General features: G+C 42.3%; 1 protein-coding gene across 2 annotated transcripts in view; it reads right to left on the minus strand.

Moving 5' to 3' along the window:
* The window catches only part of TMEM87A (transmembrane protein 87A), an 82,793-nt gene that overhangs the window by 34,601 nt on the left and 27,248 nt on the right, over positions 1-20,944 (minus strand). The window contains exons 8-10 of one of the 2 annotated variants that reach the window (XM_033952878.1): positions 13,619-13,718; positions 8,146-8,239; positions 3,570-3,641 (exon numbers count right to left, since the gene is read on the minus strand). In XM_033952878.1, coding sequence (XP_033808769.1) covers positions 3,570-3,641; positions 8,146-8,239; positions 13,619-13,718 — 266 coding nt within the window. Of the gene's footprint in view, positions 1-2,665; positions 2,735-3,569; positions 3,642-8,145; positions 8,240-13,618; positions 13,719-20,944 lie in introns of both variants that reach the window. The other variant, XM_033952879.1, reaches the window with a different exon arrangement.

The following is a 20,944-nucleotide window of genomic DNA, read 5'->3' on the forward strand; positions in this document are numbered from 1 at the left end:
GTGGTTAGATGATTTCAGCCAAAACTGTAACAACTGTTACTATTTTAGTCAGCCTCAAGAGCTAATTGACGTTGGCAATGCCAATCAGACATTTGCTGTCACACAAAAATCATATGAAATACATCCTAAGTAATGAGAGACAAAAGGCAGACAAGAAATACAGTGGTACCGAAGGCTGGCTGAAGATGATGGCACATTGGTAAAACTGTCTACATATCATCAGGAAGGATTAGGTTTGCATTAGATAGAGGACGGCAGGTATGGATTAGATTTGAAGTTTGAGTTGTGTTTATGATGTTATTGCCCATGACCTGGTTATGCTATTTGTTTGATTTATTTAGAATGTATTTATGTACCAGTTTGGGGGTTTTTTGTGGGGGAATCAGGAAAAAAATGGAGAATAAGGTTACTTACCTGTAGCGGGTATTCTCAAAGGACAGGATACAGATTCTCACAAACTGGGTGATGTTATCTGACAAAACTCAGTGCAGGAGCTATACTCCAGGACTAATATACAGAACATTTGAGTCGGTTCAACCTTACAAGCAAGCCCATTTCCTACCTGCTGCTGTCCTATAGGATCGCACCAGATGATTTACTAGCTTAAGGATACAACACTTTGTAATGAGGGAAGTTATAGGGAAATTTAACACACACCTTTTAAATTTTCTTTCCTTGAGTCCTGCCAGACCAGTTCAGACAAGTGGGTTATGTCCCCTTGCCAGCAGATGGAGATAGAGAACAGCTTAAAACTACCGCATTTTTCGCTCCATATGACACAAGAACTGAAGGCAAGCCAATCACAGAGTGGAGTGGGACCAGGCAGGAAGTGCGAAGGGCGCTTCTGCCTCATGCAGCGCTCTGCAGGGAGAAAGGCAGCCGTCCAGCTCTGACCACGTCAGTTCAAAAAGGTACCGGGGGGCTGCGGGCATCAGGAGCAAGCTGCAGGTTTCCCAACACCAGACACACCAGACCACCAGATGCACCTACATGTAGAGGAAGAAAAACCAAGAAAAAAAAAATTCTGAACCAAATTTTTCTTCTTGGTTTTTCCTCCTCTACAGGTGGGTGGATGCGTCTTATGGTCCGGTGTATCTTATGGAGCGGAAAAATAAGATAATTTTTTTGTTTGTTGGTTTTATATTTTTTTTGAGAAATATTGCTGGAGGGCTGTCTGGTAAGTTTTATCTCTTTGCAGATACCACCAAAATCTGCAATAGGGTAGACACACCTGATAGTATAGAGAACATGAGGAAGGACCTAGAGAAGCTTTAACAATGGTCTGGAATCTGGCAGCTAAGATTTAATGCTAAGAAATGCAAGGCCATGCATCCAACTACTCAGTGAGAAGACTCCACATGATTCCATGAAAAAGCACAGCCACAATGCAGCAGTTTGCAATAAGGGATCCATTCCAAGCAAATCTTCTGTCCAGGGAAGAGAGTTGCTACCTGTAAATTGGTGCATCAAGACCCTTGAAACATAGGGGAACAGACAGGGGTGTCATGGAAGTTTTAGCAATCGGTAGAGAGTTGTGAAGTGACTCTGCCCCTGCCTGTGATGATATCAGCCTTTTGGAGAAAATAAAACCCAGTCTCCCCTGAGCACAGCATTGCACCCAAAGGGGAACTTAGAGTTCAGTGCCAATCATATCAAACAAAGATGAATTCCATCCTTTCCTCAAACTTCATCATGAGTTTTCCCTTGAAGACTGCCACAATAAAAGGTGTGGGCTTCATAGTAGAAATGGCCATATCCTCCTGAGATACTTGGAGAGCATCAGAAGTGGAATCTCATGTTCTTGGAGGCTGCACACTCCTTCTGATAACACGGATAATGAGCAGTCTTCATGTTGGGGGTGCTTGGAGGCCACCAGCAAATTCAGTGCCTCTATACTTTTGGAGCCATGCTTGGCAACCAGCATCACTATCTTTGCACCTCTTTTTTGGGCAGAAAATCAAAGACATTGGATTGATCCTGATGGACTCGATCAATCTTCAAAATGTCAAGGAAGGGGTCTTTTGTTTGAGATATTTTATCTTTGAAAACAACTTGATGATGAAAAAGGAAAAAATATCTGCAAATCCTAACTAGAAGAGCTATCAGGTAGAGTAACCACAACAGAAATATGAACTTACACAATTTTGTGTACCAAACTTTCAGCAAAATCAAAAACAGGGATGAACAGAAAGCTGAAGAAAGAGTGCTATCATGGCTATGCAAAAAAAATGAATGGTGTGATCTCACGTGGTAGACAGGAAATAGCATATGTATAGCTGAACCAACTCAAAAGTTCTACTGTATACATTAGTACAGGAGTAAAGTTCCCACGTTAGGCTTTGTCAGATGATGTCACCCATGTTGTAAGGATTTCAGTATCCTACTTGTCCTTGGAGGTTTAATGAATCCACAGAAGTATAAATATAGCAATACAGAACATGCAGAAGAGGGCTGGAGAAAGCATCTGATTTATATAGGTCCTCATTTGAAAAGGCCTAAAGACATCTTCCATAGATAGGGTCAAGATGCTAAATCAAGTCTGAAGACTGTTGGTTATGCAAGAGCCCATCACAAAAATATAAACCTCCCACCAAAAATTAAATTAAAAAAGATCAAGAAAATGATATATAGAAGCTAGATAAATATAACAAACTAGAAAGGATATCCACCAGCAGAGAGCAATGTCTAGAAAAGCCAAGGGGATAAAAGCCAAGGAAGCAAGATCAGTCTGTGCCTAGAAATAGTGAAACAGACCATGAAAAGACAGATGCATGCCACCTCAAACATGTCACTAATATCAAAGGAGGTATACAGACTCCATATATGATCCTTATTTTGGTGAGATTTTCTTGCACTTTATTTCTGCCCCACTTTTCATGAATGCTCTAAATTTGTCTTATGTAAGGTAGCAACAAACCGCACAGCAGGCAAAAAAAAAAAAAAATGAATACAGCAAGGAGCCATGAACAGGTACCACTCTCCTGAATACATACGAGTAGTGGCATAGTAAAAGGGGGCGCAGGAGGGGCGGTCCAGCTCGGGCGCAGTCTTGCTGAGAGTGCGGCACCTCTTCTCCCCTCCCCCACTCCTCTCCTTGCTGGGCGCGGGCGCCCCTTGCCTTCCCCTGTACCTTTTTTTAACTTCCCCGGCACGAGGTTGCTGCCCGCTTCGGCATCAGTGCTCTCCCACATCACTTCCGTGACCTGCACCTAGGAAGTGGCATCAAAGGGTGAGCCAACACCAATGTGAGCATACTGTTAAGCTGGAGAAGTTAAAAAAGGTATGGGGCACGGAAAGGATGCACGCGTGGCAGAGGGGCATGGAAGACTGTGTGGGAGGGGGGCCACCACCCCATGAGTCTCTTACCCTTACTACGCCACTCTATACGAGACCCAGAGTTTAGGACTGTTTAAATATGCAACATCATACATTTACCAAAACAAAGAGGGTTGGGTTTTTGGGTTTGTTTTTTTTAACAGTTTGAGATACTCCCTCTTTATATAAATAGTACATAGATGCAAGGATCAGGCACAAGAATTATATATAAATGGCAATGTTCAAAAGGATATCCACAAAATAATACAGGAATCCGTCAGAGAGAGGCCTACATCTACTACCACAACTGTAGTGCTAGACAAAAACTAGAGCAAGAGCAGCAAATGCAAAATAAAAATAGAATGTAAAGGTCTTTAATTGTTATGATAATGGGTATGATGAGAAGAGGCTTAATATTGTGTAACAGTAAAGACAATTGCCCTAATTGGAATTCAGTATACTGAACCAAAGGTTAGCGCTCATTCTACAAACCAAGATAACATACGAGGGTCATTTCATAAATAATGTACACTATTTTTTTAATTTACATGTTTTTGGGGGTTTTTTTTCAAGTATTTCTTTATAATCCTTCAACATAGTCTCCCTGCTTTGCAATGATCGAGTTCCAACATCTGGGAAGCTTCATTATTCCATCCAAGACACTGTTTTTGTTCAGTTGCCGAATGGCTTGGGTACTGGCGGTTGAAAGCTCTTCCAGAGATGCAAAACAATGTCCACACATAGGTTGTTTCAACTTTGGAAAAAGGTCGAAGTCTGGTGGACTCATGTCTGGACTGTAGGGAGCATGAGGTAACACCTCCCAGCCGTATTCGTGTAGTTTTTCAATGACGAGTGGAGAGCTTCATTTTCCCCATGACCAAAAAAAATTTCGACGAGCTCAAAAGTCAAAAAATGATTTTTGCTTATGATCATGAAGGCATCATCATCACAGACAAAGTTCCATGTGGAAGAAGTGTCACAGCAGTGTATTATCATGATTTTTTGCAAAAAATGCACAAAACCAGACCTCAGTTGCTCTTGGCTGGGCCACTCATTCCTTCACGACAACGTTCGCCCGCACATAGGGAATGTCGTCCTTGAAAAACTACGCAAATACGGCTGGGAGGTGTTACCTCATGCGCCCTACAGTCCAGACATGAGTCCACCAGACTTTGACCTTTTTCCAAAGTTGAAACAACCTATGGACATTGTTTGCCATCTGAGAGAAGAAGATAACCTAGTCAGATTCAAAGGAAAATTAAAATGTTTTCTGTTCAAGGATCATTTGATTCATAAAAACATTAATGACTAACTTATACAGTTAGGGCTCCTTTTACTAAGCTGCACTAACGGTTTTAGCGCACAGTACAATGCCCCGTGCGCTAGACACTAACGCCTCCATAGAGCTGGCGTTAGTTTTTCTGCATAGCGCGGGGGTTAGTGTGCGCTAATCTTCAGTGCACGCTAAAAATGCTACTGCAGCTTAGTAAAAGGAGCCCTTAGTCATAACCTGGTGTTTTTTTCTTTAATGTTCTCCTTTCCTATATACATTGTAGTTCCTCCCACTTCCCTTTTTTGCTTTTTGTCACTGTCTACGCATTGTTTGTATTTATGTCTTTTGTTCCCTAAATACATCGTTTGTCTTTCCCTTATTTTAAATTGTACATCGCTTGGAATTTCTGATAATGCGATTTAATCAAATTTTAGTTAAACTTGAAACTCTAAACTTGATAAGATGACATATGTAAAAAAATTAGAACATTTAAACCACATCTCTATCAGGCCAATACAAAACTCAAATAATGAGAGCATTTAGCTTCACAGCCAAATGGTATCTAACCCCTCAGGCAAACCTTCAGCCAAATGTCTACCATCTTCCCTTTCCCTTTCCATCCCTAGCTGCATGACCCCCCTCCCCATGTCCACCATCTCCCCTTTCCCTTCCTAGCTGCATGCCCCCCTCATGTCTACCATCTCCCCTTTCCCTTCCTAGCCATACACTCTATGCCCAGCATCTCTCTTTCCCCTGAAGCATCCACCTTACCACTTCCCAGCTGTTGCAGATGTGCTCAGTGTCGGCATGGAATCTTTCAGTAGAGAACCAAGCTCAAATACTACAGTGTCCTGCCCTCCCCCCAAGCATTTCCTGTCAGGGGAAGGGCAAGATGCAGCAGTACTTGAACACAGGCCTCTACTGAAATGTCTTATGCTGGCACCGAGTACCTCTGCAGTGGCTGGAAAGAGAAGGCATCTGCAAAAAGGGAAGAAGGGGGAAAAATGAGATACTGCTCTACCACCTCCCCACTTCCAAAATGTTGCTGCCCTAGACAGATGCCTAGTCTGCCTGGATATAATTGTCCTGTGTTTCAGTAGCTCTAAGCTCTATTAAGTCTATTTCCAATCCTATGACAGTAGAATAGAACATAACCACCACACAAAACTAGTTTCTAAAACTTAGGGCTCCTTTTACAAAGGTACACTAGCGTTTTTAGCGCGCACACCGAATTAGCGCGCGCTATAGCACGTGCTACCCGAAAAACTACCGCCTGCTCAAGAGGAGGCAGTAGCGGCTAGCAAGCGCATTAAGGCCCCAACACACCTTTGTGAAAGGAGCCCTTAGTGAAGAAGTCCTTAACCAAAAAGGGTTAAAAAAGCATATTCAAAGTGGAGGGGAGGGGGGGTGAAAGAGAGACCTAAGCTACTAAGTAGCCAACATAAGCAATAAGCTTTACCGGCAGCTAATCAATGCCCAAAAAGCAAAGGCAGAGAACTCACTGACTAAATCCACTGGGAAAAAAAAAAAAAAAAAAAAGGCGGTGAATCACATATCCAAGTTGAAAGTTGCAATAAAAAGAGCTACTGACATTTATGTGAAGAAAATAAAAATAAGAGAAAAAAGAAAATGATATGGTTCTCCAAACTAGTGGCGGAAAAAATAAAGGCAAAATAATTGGCATTCATGAAATATAGAAAAACTCAAGAAGAGTACAGAAAGAAATAATCAGATGAAATTGAAAGAGGTCAAGAGAGATACGTCTGGCAAAAGTGCAAGCGGAAGAGCAAATGGCTATAAATATAAAAACGGGAGACAAAAATTTTCTCAAGTATATTAGTGATAGGAGATGGAGAAAAAAATGGAATTACGAGACTGAAAGAATGTATGAACCGCTATGTGGAGAGTGATGAGGACAAAGCAAATGTGCTAAACAAATACTTCTGTTCGGCATTCACAGAAGAAAAACATGGAGAAGGACCGCGATTGGTTAGCAAAGTTACACCTGGAGTGGATTCCGCACTGTTCACGGAAGAAAGTGTTTATGGATAACTTGAAAAACTAAAGGTGGACAAAGCTATGGGACTGGATGAGATCTATCCCAGGATATTAAGGAAGGTCTGAGAGGTTCTTGCGAGTCCTCTTGAAGATTTATTCAATAAATCTTTAGAGACGGAAGAGGTTCTGCAGGACTGAAGAGCAGATGTGGCCCTCTACACAAAAGTGGTTGAAGAGATGAAGCGGGAAACTATAGACCAGTAAGCCTCACTTCAGTTGTTGGAAAAATAATGGAAACATTGTGAAGGAAAGAATTAAATTCTTAGAATCTAATGGATTGCAAGATTCAAGGCAACATGGGTTTACTAAAGGTAAATTGTGCCAAACAAATCTAATTGAATTCTTTGACTGGGTGACCAGAGAATTGGATCAAAGACATGCACTAGATGTAATTTACTTAGATTTCAGCAAAGCCTTTGACACGGTTCCTCATAGGAGGCTCTTAAACTCCATGGGCTGAAGTTAGGGTCCAAATTGGTGAACTGGTTAAGAAGCTGGCTGACAGACAGATGCCAGAGGATGGTGGTTAATGGAGTTCGCTTGGAAGAGGGAAAGGTGGATAGCAGAGTGCCTCAGGGATCGGTGCTGGGACCGATTCTGTTCAATATGTTTGTGAACAGATGTGGGTTTATCGATTGGACACTTTGGAGCCGAATGGTCAGCTTATATATATAAAGATTTTTTGAAAATTTTGAAGACCCAATGATCTTCCTCTTTTTTCCAACCCTCATTGGTGATTGGTGGTTGTGCATTCAAGGTGTGGCCATGTAGTGTTTTAAATTACATGGCTCTGGGTTTAATGCCACTCTTCCCTGTGCTGCCATGGTACAGGAGTGAAAAATTTCCTTGACACAGGTAATACAAAATAGGGATTCCCTGTCAGATGATTGATCTCTGGCAAGTCATGTGAGCTCCATGAAGAATCCTGTAGGCTACTGGAGGTGAAGATAAGTGATTTTTATAATTGTTAGATGTGTTATTTACATGAACTTTGTTTTTCCTGTGGCTATAGCGAATTCTCTGCCTTTGCTTTTTGGGCTCTGTATTTTGATTAAGTGGAGTTGTTTTTTGGGGGTTTTTTTCAGAAACTTTGACGTTTTTTTGGCTGCCTATTAGCCGAGGTCTTTTTTATTCTCTACTTTGAATGTGCTTTTTTAGCTCTTTTTGGTTGAGGACTTCGTTGCTAAATTTTAGAAGCTAATTTGTGTGGTAGTTATATTTAGGCTTCTTTTTCCGTGTATGTTTTGTCAGTAAAATAAAACAAATATTCAGACAATAAACAAAAATATTCACTAACCAAAACTTTGTGAACTGCTAATCAAAGCATGTCATTGTAAAAAGGCTACCCATAACTTAATCTGGGAAATATATAGGAAACAATTTCTTCTCTCTGCAGTAAAGGATCTATAGCTGAAAACAAGATAACAAGATAAACAGCTGTCAGACAAATACAATTAGACATTTGATCCACTTGTACAACTTCCGTTGTGATTACTAACCCCAGTGACTCGGAGAACACCCTCCATGCCAGAGAAAAGTAGATAAAGAACTCCTGCTACAACCACTTTATGAAGCACGGCTCCCAGTCGAGGCCTGTAGAAAAAAAAGGACAAATATTAAAATGCAAGCACTGAAAACAAGCAAGAATTACTACTATGACTTATTTCTATAGAACTGCTAGTCAGTAAGCAGAGAAAGAAAAGACCCACAAGATGATGAAAACTATGCTTCTGGGAACAAGAGTCATTATGATTGAATATGTGAGATGAGCAAAAGTGGCAGGTACCCAATTTCAGGGATAAGACATTTCAGAATGTCATTAACATTTATGCTCATATTTGATCATTTTACTATTGTTAACAAAATTGTAAATTTTAACGCCAAGCTATATTTGTTGTATACTGCCTTCTATGACATATCTTTATAAACGCAGTTAAGTCCTAATAAAAAGTCCCTGTTCTATTATGCTACACTACAATTAAGACCTCTGACTGTGCTCATAAAATTTTAAAGGTGTCCAGGGGAAGAGACCTAAAAACTCTTTGAGAGGAAGATTCTCAAAACTCACTGGTAAAATTTGATGAGTCGATGAAGTGCCCGTATTGGAAGTGACTTATTTTATGGGCAATTCTCAGCATAATAGCATGCAAATTATATGCACACTATTTATGCTGAGAATTGCCAGTAAAGAGTGTGAGGAACTGTGCATAGCGATTGCTCTTCTGAGCAAGCGCCAAGAACAGCTCCTCCCTTCTGTCAAAGCTGCTCTCCCTGCCCCGATCAACTGAGCTGCAGGTCTCAAGTCCTGTTGGCTCAGTTGATTAACCAGCAGGGTGAGCAGCAAAACGAAGAGTCCCCCATTCCCTCCCACTGCCATTCCCTCCCACTGCCAGCGCCACCCCTCCTGCCGCTGGTGATCCCCGACAATCCCTCCACCCCACCCGACAATCCCAACAGGATGTTGACTCAAATATCCCCATCCTGTCCCAGTGAGTTTTGTCACTGTCCCTTTCCTATAAACTCTGCCTTAACCGCACAAACCTCAAACACTTATGATTTTAAAGTGTTTGATGCTTGTGCAAATGAGGACAGAGCTTGCAGGAATGAGGCAAGGACAGGAAAAGAACTCGTTGGGATGGGAAAATGAATTCCCGGTGTCATTCTCTAACTAATGCATGTTTACTACAGCATAAAATGAATTACTATGGGATAAGCCGAGGCATCCTGCGATAATTTCAGGATGAAAATGTTATAATGCCCTTGTATCGCTCTATGGTATGGCTGCACCTCGAAAATTGTGTGCAATTCTGGTTGCTGTATCTCAAAAGAGATATAGCGGAATTAGAAAGGGTACAGAGAAGGGCGATAAAAATGATAAAAGGGATGGGACGATATTCCTATGAGGAAAGGCTAAAGCGGTAGGATTCTCCAGCTTGGAGAAGAGACGGCACAGGGGTGATTTGATAGAGGTCTATAAAATACTGAGGGCAAGATTCTCAAAAGTTTTGCGCCATCGCTAAACTGTTTTCTGGTGGTTTAACCTGTACGCAGTTTAAGGGCGGATTATCAAAGTCTATAGCAGGGATCTCAAAGTCCATCCTCGAGGGCCGCAATCCAGTCGGGTTTTCAGGATTTCCCCAATGAATATACATTGAAAGCAGTGCATGCACAAAGATCTCATGCATATTCATTGGGAAAATCCTGAAAACCCGACTGGATTGAGGCCCTCAAGGAGGGACTTTGAGATCCCTGGTATATAGCGAGGTTTCTAGCAGTCTCCAACACTGACATTGAAATGAGCCCTCCGGTCAGTGGCATACCTAGGGGGGAGTGTGGGGGGCGGTCCGCCCCAGGTGCACGGGCCCAAGGGGGTGCACAGCTGGCCTGCCATTGCCGTCATCAGAAAGAAGCCAGCGCCAGTTCTCCCTCCCTCCGAATTCGCCCTGCTTCATTTCCCGCGAGCCGACCAACTATAGCCGTTCGACATCAATTCTGACGTTGGAGAGGACGTTCTGGGCCAGCCAATCGCTGCCTGGCTGGCCCAGAACGTCCTCTCTGACGTTAGAATTGACATCGGACAGCCAGAATTGGTCGGCCCACGGGAAACGAAGCAGGGCGAATTCGGCGCCGGCCTGTTTCCGATGGCCAGTGGCAGCCTTTCCCCGGCGGTGGTGGCAGCATGGTGGTGGTGGCAGCGGTGGCATGGGGGAGGGCAGGGAGAAATAAAGAAAGGGGGGGGCAGGGATCCAGAAAGAAAGAAAGGGGGGGACTGGGATCCAGAAAGAAAGAAAGGGGGCAGGGTGAAAGAAAGAAAAAAAATGGGGCATGGGGAGAGAGAGAGAAAGACAGACATAGAGAAAGAAAGGGGGCATGGAGAGAGAAAGAAGGGGGCAGGGTGAAAGAAAGAAAGAAATGGGGCACAGAGAGAGAGAGAAAGACAGACAGAGAAAGAAATGGGGCATGGAGAGAGAAAGAAGGAGGCAGGGTGAAAGAAATGGGGCACAGAGAGAGAGAGAAAGAAAGACAGACATACAGAAAGAAAGGGAGCATGGAGAGAGAAAGAAAGAAGGGGATAGGATGAAACAAAGAAAAAGTTGGGGGAGGGAATGAGGTCTGGAGGAGAGGAAGCATACAGGAGGCTGAAAGAAGGGAAGAAATATTGGATGCACAGTCAGAAGAATAAAGTGCAACCAGAGACTGATGAAATTACCAAACAAAGGTAGGAAAAATGATTTTATTTTCAATTTAGTGATCAAAATGTGTCCGTTTTGAGAATTTATATATGCTGTCTATATTTTGCACTATGGGCCCCTTTTACTAAACTGCAATAGCAGTTTTTAGCGCAGGGAGCCTATGAGCGTTGAGAGCAGCATGGGGCATTCAGCGCAGCTCCCTGCTCTAAAAAACGCTATCGCGGTTTAGTAAAAAGGGAGGGAGTATATTTGACTATTTTTGTATAGTTGTTACTGAGGTGACATTGCATAAAGTCATCTGCCTTGACCTCTTTGAAAACCCGCAGAATATAAATGATAATTAACATTTTCTCTGCGTACAGTGTGCTTTGTGTTTTTAAAATGTTATTGTTGGTAGATCATTTTGACTTGGCCACGAAGATATGGGGGGGGGGAGGGAGGGGAGCTGCTGAAAGACATCTAGTAATCCTTGCAGGCTTGACTGTGCAGGGAATTATTTTTGTAAAATCATGTTTTGTTATGTGATTGGCATTATTTAGACTTTAATTTCTATGAATGAATAGAATGAAAATAATATAAAATTATTTGCTTGTTTTTATGTGCGTGCGCTGAAGGAAAGTGGAGAGAGAGTGGGCTGAGGACGCTGAAGGGAAATGGGGAACAGAGAGTGGGGAAAAGACGCTGATTTATAAATTGACAATTGTACAGAATATTGTTTCTTTTTATACTTTAATATAATAAGTTCAATATAAAACAATTCAAGGCTTGTGTGGATGGAATCAGGTGGTTTGTGGGGATGAGGACCGAGCTTACGGGGATTAGTCCAATAAAATGGTATTTTCTTATTTCTCATTATTTGTTTTATTTTTATTTGTTAATTTGTAAAGTGGTGATTGTTATGTATCAATTTTTTCAAATTTACATCTACTGTCTTTATATTTTGCACAGTATTAGTGGACATGTATTACTGTTTTTGTGGTGTTGCATTGTATGCAGAGTCTGGTTTCTTGGCAGTTCAGTTTAACTTTTGTCTACATATTTTTATTTTTAGTTTGTGATTATTCCATATTGGGCAAGGGTGTATCTGTCTGTGTGTATGAAAGGGACATGGCTTTCTGATAGCATTGACTGTATAGGATCAATTGACTGTGCAGGATCTGGTTTATTTAGTTTTACAATGTATGTGTTGGTGTTCTAGTGCTCACTGCAGTGTTTAAGATGCTGCCTTTTCCTAGGTACACTCTTGCTGTGCGATATGTGGATTATTACTAAAAATCATATTTTTCATATAGATGTGGTGTGTCATAAAATGATGGGCCCCGGGTGTCACATATGCTAGGTACGCCACTGCCTCCGGTGGATTTTTAAACAATGCCGAGCCATTTTAAAAAGCGACATAAAAAGCAACTGATCCAGGGGTGACGGTCAGTGTCAGAGACTGCTAGAAAGCCCTGTGTTGTGATGCAGCAGGAGAGATGCCCACTAAATTAAAAAAAAAAAATCCTGCAGTGACCTGACTGCCCCCCCACCCACAGCAGGAGAGATGCCCACTCTCTCTTGCTGCACTAAATTTAAAAAATCCTGCTGCAACCTGACCCTAATGCCCCCCCCCCCACACACACACACACAGCAGGAACGATTGACTGAGCACCCCAGGATACAGAGGGAACCAATCAGGGACTTCCTTAGGCTCTCACTAGTATCTGGAATACAGAAGGAGCCTAAAAAATTCCCTGATTGGCTCAGACACCGAGGCGTCTTAGCCAATCAGGGCCTTAGGCCCCTCCCCGTGCATCACAGGATGCACTGGGGAGGGGCCTAAGGCCCAGAATTGTCTATGCGGCTAAGGAACAGGAGGTACCTAGCAACCCTCCTGCTCCCAACTAAAGGTAGGGGGGAGGGGATGTTTGGGGGGGCCCTCCAGTGGCAAGAGGGAGCAGGCATCTCTCCTGCCATTTTGCGGAGGGGTTTGAGTCGGGGGGGGGGGCAAGTCAGGATGGCAGGAGGGAGTGGGCAATGCAGAATATTGGGGGAGGGGGAGACAGAGCAATGCCTGATATAGGAGGAACAAGGCAACACTAGATGGCTTAGAGTGAGGAGAGAGAGAGATGGGGTGATGCTGGATGGTGGTGTGTGAGATAGAAAAAGATGGGAGTGGAAACAGAGGGGTGATGGTGGACACAAACAGAGGGTAGGAGAAGGAAAGAGAGGGGAAATGCACATAAATGGAAGGGAGAATATGCTATCTATGTATTTGAAAAGGAAGCAGAAAAATGTAAGGAATTTGAACTTAAATGGATAAAGGGAAGGGCCTGAAGAAGAAAAGAGGAGAGTAAAGAAATAGTGAATGGACAGGATGTCCTGGAAACAGTTCAGAGCGCAGAGAGAGAGAAGTAGAATAAGAAAAGGGAAACAAGATGATTAGAAAAATTAAATCACCAGACCAAAAAAAGAGTTAAGAAAAATTATTTTCAGTTTAGTAATTGAAATAGATGTATAGGAGGAAATGTGAGGACACTTTATGCAATCAATAGTGCGATTAACAATCAACGTGCAGCCATAATAAAGCCCCACAAAGACACAGAACACAAAAACAGTTAAGAACCTTAAGTCCCACTCTGTTCCTGCAACAGTGCCATAACTGATAGGTACACAAGCCACCAGAAACGGGCAAGACAGATTCTTCTTTGAGCTACTATATGCCACTCTGCTTTATGCCTCTTTCTGAACTGAAGTTGTTGCACTTCCCTTGTGAACCAGGTAAAAGGATGTCACTTACTTGACAATGCCATATCCCAGGCTGACAATAATCACCAGGATGCGGGCCAATGAGCGCTTTACTGCCGAAAGCAGTTCTGCCAGAACAGCAGCTCCTTGCACTGTCAACAGCAAAGAAGAGGAAAGAAAATTGTGAAGGCAGCAACAAGAAAACTATTCCTGCAGTTAACTAGTGTTGGGTGGATTTCCCTCACTCCTTTCAACTAAGTGGTACGTCCACATTTGCACACAATGAACTCTGACTCTCCCAAGTCTGGATCCAATTTATAAAAAGACATGATGCAACATTTTCAAAAGATTAACCAGACAAATCTTAGGTTTTTTAAATTGCAGCTCAAAGACTACATTTTATCTGGAGAACTCACTGGCTGGACAAAATATATCCAAGAATGGGAGAGGAAAGCATGCTAAGGGCTCTGTTAATTTTACCCTGACTTTGCTATATATCTGTGCTGTGTAGGTAAAAGTTATTTAGTTAGACAGTTGTTTATGCACGCCAACTTTATATTTTTAATTTTTATTGGGCCTTATATCTTAATACTCCAATCTAATCATTTCAACATACATGGCTATCCTAACTTTAACCAGAGAAAGTGAGGAGTGGCCCAGTGGCGTACCAGGGCAGGGGGTCGGGGGGGAGTCCGCCCCGGGTGCAGGCTTAGGGGGGTGCACAACCGGCCTGGTCCGGAAAATTCAGCGGTGAATTTGAAACAGCTCCCTTTCTCCCTCCCTGCCCCTTACCTTCGTGGCCGCGAGTCTAAATTACCTTCTTACAACAAGCTGGAGTTGTGTGTGGCTGCCGTAAAGGTCATCTCTAACGCAACTGGAAGTTGCATCAGAGACGACCTTTACGGCAGCCATACAGCAGCCGGCTGCTGTACAAAGGCAGTTTAGACGTCGCCGGCCACAGGGCAAGGACGTTTGTCGGACCGTGCCTGTTGTCCGGGGGGGGGGGGGGAGGGAGGAGAAAGCGCCACGAAGGTAAGGGGCAGGGAGGGAGAAAGGGAGGAAAGGTGGGGTGGAGAGGAAAAGACGCTGAAGAGAAATGGGTAAAACAGAGGGGGGGAGAAGGATGCTGAAAGCACATGGGGAAGACAGAGTGGGGGAGAGAAGGACGCTGAAAGCACATGGGGAAGACAGAGTAGGGGGGAGAAGGACGCTGAAAGCACATGGGGAAGACAGAGTGGGGGGAGAAGGATGCTGAAAGCACATGGGGAAGACAGAGTGGGGAGAACGCTGAAAGGACATGGTGAAGAGAGAGTGGGGAGAAGATGCTGGCAGGGAAGAAGACAGAGATGCCAGACTATGGGGGGAGCAGAGGGAAGAAGATGGGTGCCAGACCAATTTGGAAGGGGGGAGAAAGGGAGAGGCACAGTAACAGAGCAAATGGAAGACGCAGAGAGAAGAGAGACAGTGGATAGAAGGAATTGAATGAGAAGATGAGGAAAGCAGAAACCAGAGAAGACAAATGTAGAACAAAAATTTTCTATTTATTTATTGCTTTAGGAGACATGTGTCACTGTTTCTGTGGTGTTGCACTGTATACAGAGTCCAGCTTCTTGCTGGTTCTATTTAACCTCTGTCTATGTATTTCTATTTTATCCCCCCTTTTACAAAACTGTGGAGCGTTTTTTAGCGCCAGACATGGTGGTAGCAGCTGTTACCACTGTGGCTAAAATCCACACTATAGTTTTGTAAAAGGGGGGAGGGGTTAGCTTGTGATGACATATTCCATATTAAGCGAAGGTGTTTTCTGTGTGTTCGAAAGACAAGGTTTTCTGTTAGGATTGATCTGTACTAGTCTGGCTTGTTTAGTTTTACAATGGGTGTATTGATGTTGTACTGCTCACTGCAGTATGTAAGATGCTGCCTTTTCCCATGTGTGACGTGTGGCTTGTTACTAAAAATCATGTTTTTTGTACAGATTGGGGGGTGCCAAAAAATGTTGGGCCCCGGGTGTCACATATGCTAGGTACGCCACTGGAGTGGCCTAATGGTAGGGCTGCTGTCTCAGCACCCTAAGGTTGTGGGATTGATCCTAACTCTGCTCCTTGTGACCCTGGGCAAGTGTGACAAACTGTGGCCAGCTTTGTCCCTGTAAGGGATAAAAGCAGAACACGGTCCTTGGTCAGAAGGGCTGACCAGGTTAAAAGTAAAGGTTTGGATTTGGCTGACTACCCCTCAGACATTGAGGTAGGGCAGGAGAGACAGGAATATAGGTATACCCAGCAGAGAGCGCTATCTCAGTACAGGTACTCCAGAAAGCCTGATAGGACTCTTATTGAGAAGTGGAGTCCCAATGCTGGAAAGTATGCTCATTACCAGCCTAGGAGAAACCTGAATTATTTCCCTAGGGATTTCCTGCCTAAAACAGCTGTTCCTAGGAGAGAGGGGTGGGGCTTTAACCCACATAAAAACAGAGTATGGGATCTCAGTAGGGGGAGCAGGGAGAGCCGGGACGGAGCTAGAGCTAACGAGCTCAGGCAGCGGCAGAAGCAGCAAGGCTTGGAGGCAGATAAGGGGAAAAGTCTCTCTCCTCCAGCCCGCAGCAGTGAGGACGTGGAGATGACCGAGGACTACCTCAGCTCCACCCCAGAGGCTGCTGAGCAGACAGAGGCTATGGACGTCTCTGAACCACTGCTGGAAGCTGGCTATTTCCCCACTGACATGGAGGTTAGTTGCTAAGGGGAAGGAAGCAAGGCTGTGTTTGTGCTGGCTCCTGTAGCCCAAGCCCAGCTGACAGTGATTAGGGGGAGAGCAGGAAAATCCCTTGTTACACTGTGTGACTGCCCGGAGAGCATTGTTTGTTCAAGGAACTTTATCTATAGGGGTGTGAAAGCTCCTTGGGAAAAACCTAAGTAAAGTTCACAGCTTATCTAATGCCATGCTGTGTTGTTTGAGAAATTCATTGCTAGGTTTGGGAACTGTAATTACTCTGGCTGTGTTCACAAGGTGTTTGCAAAGTTTGAAAGTTTATTTTCCTGATATTTTTCATTTACCTTTACCCCTGGTGAAGAGGACTATAGTTAGACTGAAAAGTCCAGGGTATTGAACTGTATGTGGCATTTGTAGCAAGCCATTCTGACAACTACAAGCTATTTTGTGTTTTATATTTTTACCATGACATGCGGGTGGCTGATGGTATTCAGACCCCCCGGGTTCAATAAAGTACAAGAACATTCTTTTGTAACAAGACTTACCTGTGTGGTCTTCTCTTTACAAGCTACTCTCAGTGTGGCCTGGCAAACTAGGCAGGCGCCTAGGTCTGTTATAACCTGAAAAGCCTTCCTCCAACCTGAGGAGGCCACGCCGACAGGCCAGAACTCAACACACCTAATCCCTCTGCTGGTTAGAGCAAGGGATAAGTGTGTCACACAAGTCACCTAACATTCTATTGCCCCAGGCACAAAATAAGTACCTGTATGTATATAAACCACTTTGAATGTGTAACCACAAATATACTTTCTCTAAGTATATTCTACAACCTAATATCACCACATAAACCTCAGTAAAGCTTGTCAGGTTATTTTATCCAGATACTGGGCCACAGATCGGCCTGCAAATCTGAGACAACCAACAGTGCCAGCTGGTTACTGTAAAATGAGTTTATCTGCATTATCCCCCCCTCACACACACACACCTCCCTTTTAAAATATTTTAAAAAACCAAATAGTTAAATAAAGGAGAAAGACCAATGGACAATGGACTCATAATCGGGGGAACACTGTTCAATTCTCACTGTGGCTACCATGAGCAAGTCACTTAACCCTCCACTGTCCCAGGTACAGAAAAGATTGTGAGCCCACTAGGGACAAAGAAATTAATATGTAAAATGTTTTGGTTGTACCATAGAAAGCTCAAACGTTATATAACCAACACACAAACAGGTTTCAAAACACAACTGTGATTAAATACTAAACGAGAGGAAAAGACCTCAGATTCCTGCACCAACATGGAATATAAATTCAAAGTGGTTTAAAGCAGGGACAGGTTTTCTATCATCGGTCAAAAACCTCTCTTAACTAATCGAAAAAAAAATACTTAAAGCCAGTGAATTATACACTCTAATTGCTCATACGATCAGCTATAACATTAATGCACTTATCTTTGATGCTGATAAGAGCCCGACGGGACCCGTTTCGCCAAAATATTTGGCTTCGTCGGGGGACTTTTTTGAAAACTGCAAAGAAAAAAGTGCAATCACACATAATGTATGAACTTAACAGTTGTTAAATCATTCAGAAGAAATAGTACTCACTGCGTTCAGTTTAACTGCTACTGCATATCAAAATGGCGCCGGTAACTTACTAAATGCCATTTTTGATATGCAGTAATAGTTAAACTGAACACAGTGAGTACTATTTCTTCTGAACGATTTAACAACTGTTAAGTTCATACATTATGTGTGATTGCACTTTTTTCTTTGCAGTTTTCAAAAAAGTCCCCCGACAAACCCAAATATTTTGGCGAAACAGGTCCCGTCGGGCTCTTATCAACATCAAAGATAAGTGCATTAATGTTATAGCTGATCATTTGAGCAATTATAGTGTATAATTCACTGGCTTTAAGTATGTTTTTCGATCAGTTAAGAGAGGTTTTTCCACTGATGATGGAAAACCTGTCCCTGCTTTAAACCACTTTGAATTTATATTCTATGTTGGTGCAAGAATCTGAGGTCTTTTCCTCTTGATTAGTATTTAATCACAGTTGTGTTTTGAAACTTGTTTTTGTGTTGGTTATGTACCATAGAGAGGCAATTTATCAAATATATCAACCATTTGGTAAATCCACGGGGGGATCAGCACCAGGGGTGAGCGACCTTGAAAGAGACCTGGGAGTGATGGTAGACACAACATTGAAAGCGTCGGCACAGTGTGCCACGGCCTCAAGGAAAGCAAACAGAATGTTGGGTATCATTAAGAAGGGTATCATGACCAGGACAAAGGAAGTCATCCTGCCACTGTATCGTGCTATGGTGCGCCCACACCTGGAGTACTGTGTTCAGTTCTGGTCGCCGTACCTCAAGAAGGACATGGAGGTACTTGAGAGGGTCCAGAGAAGAGCAACTAAGCTAATAAAGGGCATGGAGGACCTCTCATATACTGACAGACTGAAAAAGCTAGGACTTTTCTCCCTGGAAAAGCGGAGACTTAGAGGAGACATGATAGAAACCTTCAAGATCATGAAGGGCATAGAAAAAATAGACAGGGACAGATTTTTCAAATTAAGGGGATCAATAAGTACAAGGGGGCACTCAGAGAAATTGAAAGGGGAGAGGTTTAAAACAAACGCCAGGAAGTTCTTTTTCACACAGAGGGTGGTGGATACATGGAACGCGCTACCAGAGGATGTGATAAACAGGAGCACGCTACAGGGGTTCAAAGAAGCTTTGGATAGGTACTTGGAAGACAAAGGGATTGAGGGGTACAGATAAGAGTAGAGGTAGATTATAGGGATGGGATTAGAGGTAAGTTACAAAATTAATCAGGGACCACTGTTCAGGCACTAGGCCTGATGTGCCGCCGTGGGAGCGGACCGCTGAGCAAGATGGACCTCTGGTCTGACTCAGCGGGGGCAACTTCTTATGTTCTTATCTCTTGGGTCTTATTCCTGTCTATAATTGTGCCGTTATAAAGTTTTATGTTTCTGGGGAAAACAAATCTATATCTTCTACTATGACAAGAGCCCTGAATCTGAAAATTTTCCCTTTTCAGTCCGCTCTTGAGGTGCTCAATTATAACCTTACATTACATATGGCAGTAATGCTTGCATAGAATTCAGATACAGATCAGCAGAACTGTAACTTGATATAGTTTCAAGTTTCAAGTTTATTTATTCTTAATGAATCGCCTATTTTAAATCACTAAGCGATGTACAAAGCCTTAATACATACAGATTGAAACCTTAACACATGCAAATTAAATGTTATTGACAATATAAAATAAAATTTTCTTAAATATTAAACATACTTAATTACATACGTATATTAAAATGTTAGTTAGGGTATAGAGACATACTTGAATTGTGAGGATAAATAGGGAAGAAATTACAATAATTGGATAGGAAAGGAAGAGTAATAACAAAGGGAAAAACAAATAGGAAGGGGAAATAAATTTATAGATGAATAAAAAAGCATGATAAACTATTAAAAATCATATGCATCTTTAAAGAGAAATGTTTTTAGTGTTTTTTAAAAAATGGATAAATCTTTTAATTCCCTAATGTGTTGCGGTAAGAGATTCCAAGACTGAGGGGCAATAACAGAGAACATGTCGTTACGCCTAGTTCCAATCACCTTCAGCGAGGGGACCGACAAAAGGTTGGAAGAAGATGAGCGAAGTGAACGAGACGTGTTATACGGGATTAACCATCTATTAATGAATTGTGGCTCGTTGAAAGTGATGGTTTTAAAAACTAAAAATAAAAGTTTAAACGTAATACGGTGTGTTACCGGTAACCAATGAGATCTGATAAGAAGGGGAGTAACATGATCATATTTTTTTGCATTATAGATTAATTTGACGGCTGTATTCTGAATTAATTGTAGTCTTTTTTTTTCCTTTTGTGTAATATTAATGAAAAGGGAATTACAGTAGTCCAATTTAGAGATTATCAAAGAATGAACCAGGATATTTAAGGATTCAGGCTGAAGGAATTTGGAAAGCGAACGAATGAGACGCAATTTGTAAAAACATGTTTTAACAGTATTACTAATGTGGTTATGGAATGTAAGTTTATCGTCAATCAAAATGCCTAGAATTTTTATGGTAGTAACCAGGTCTAATGCGGCGTTATTAATAGAAATTGGAGTAATTAATTTAATATCATTTTTCCAAGTAAACAACATTGTTTTTGTTTTTTGAAGGTTTAAAGCTAATTTGTTTGAGAAAAGCCAGTTTTTTATCGAAAGAAGTTTATTGTTTATACTTGTTATATGGTCCAAATTTTCAGGATCCAAAGGATGAATTAGTTGTATGTCATCAGCATAAGCAAAAGTGGTAAAACCTAAAGACTGTGCTAAGTTTAAAAGTGGAGAGAGAAATATATTGAAGAGGAGGGGTGAAAGTATTGAACCTTGTGGAATTCCATAATTTGTAGAATAACATTTAGAAATATTATTATTAAAGCTGATGACAGTGGATCGATTTGTAAGAAAAGAGGAAAACCACTCTAAAACTTACCGGTACTGCCTTTCCGTGATGACAATGAAAGTGGTTTACAAACTGGTTCTTATATCCGGAGCAAATGGAGGATTAAGTGATTTGCTAGAGTCACAAAGAGTGCAGTGGGAATCAAACCCGGTTCAGCCGGTTCTCAGGCCATGTCT

The sequence above is a fragment of the Geotrypetes seraphini genome, chromosome 7, assembly GCF_902459505.1.
Source record: "Geotrypetes seraphini chromosome 7, aGeoSer1.1, whole genome shotgun sequence".
Lineage (NCBI taxonomy): Eukaryota > Metazoa > Chordata > Amphibia > Gymnophiona > Dermophiidae > Geotrypetes > Geotrypetes seraphini.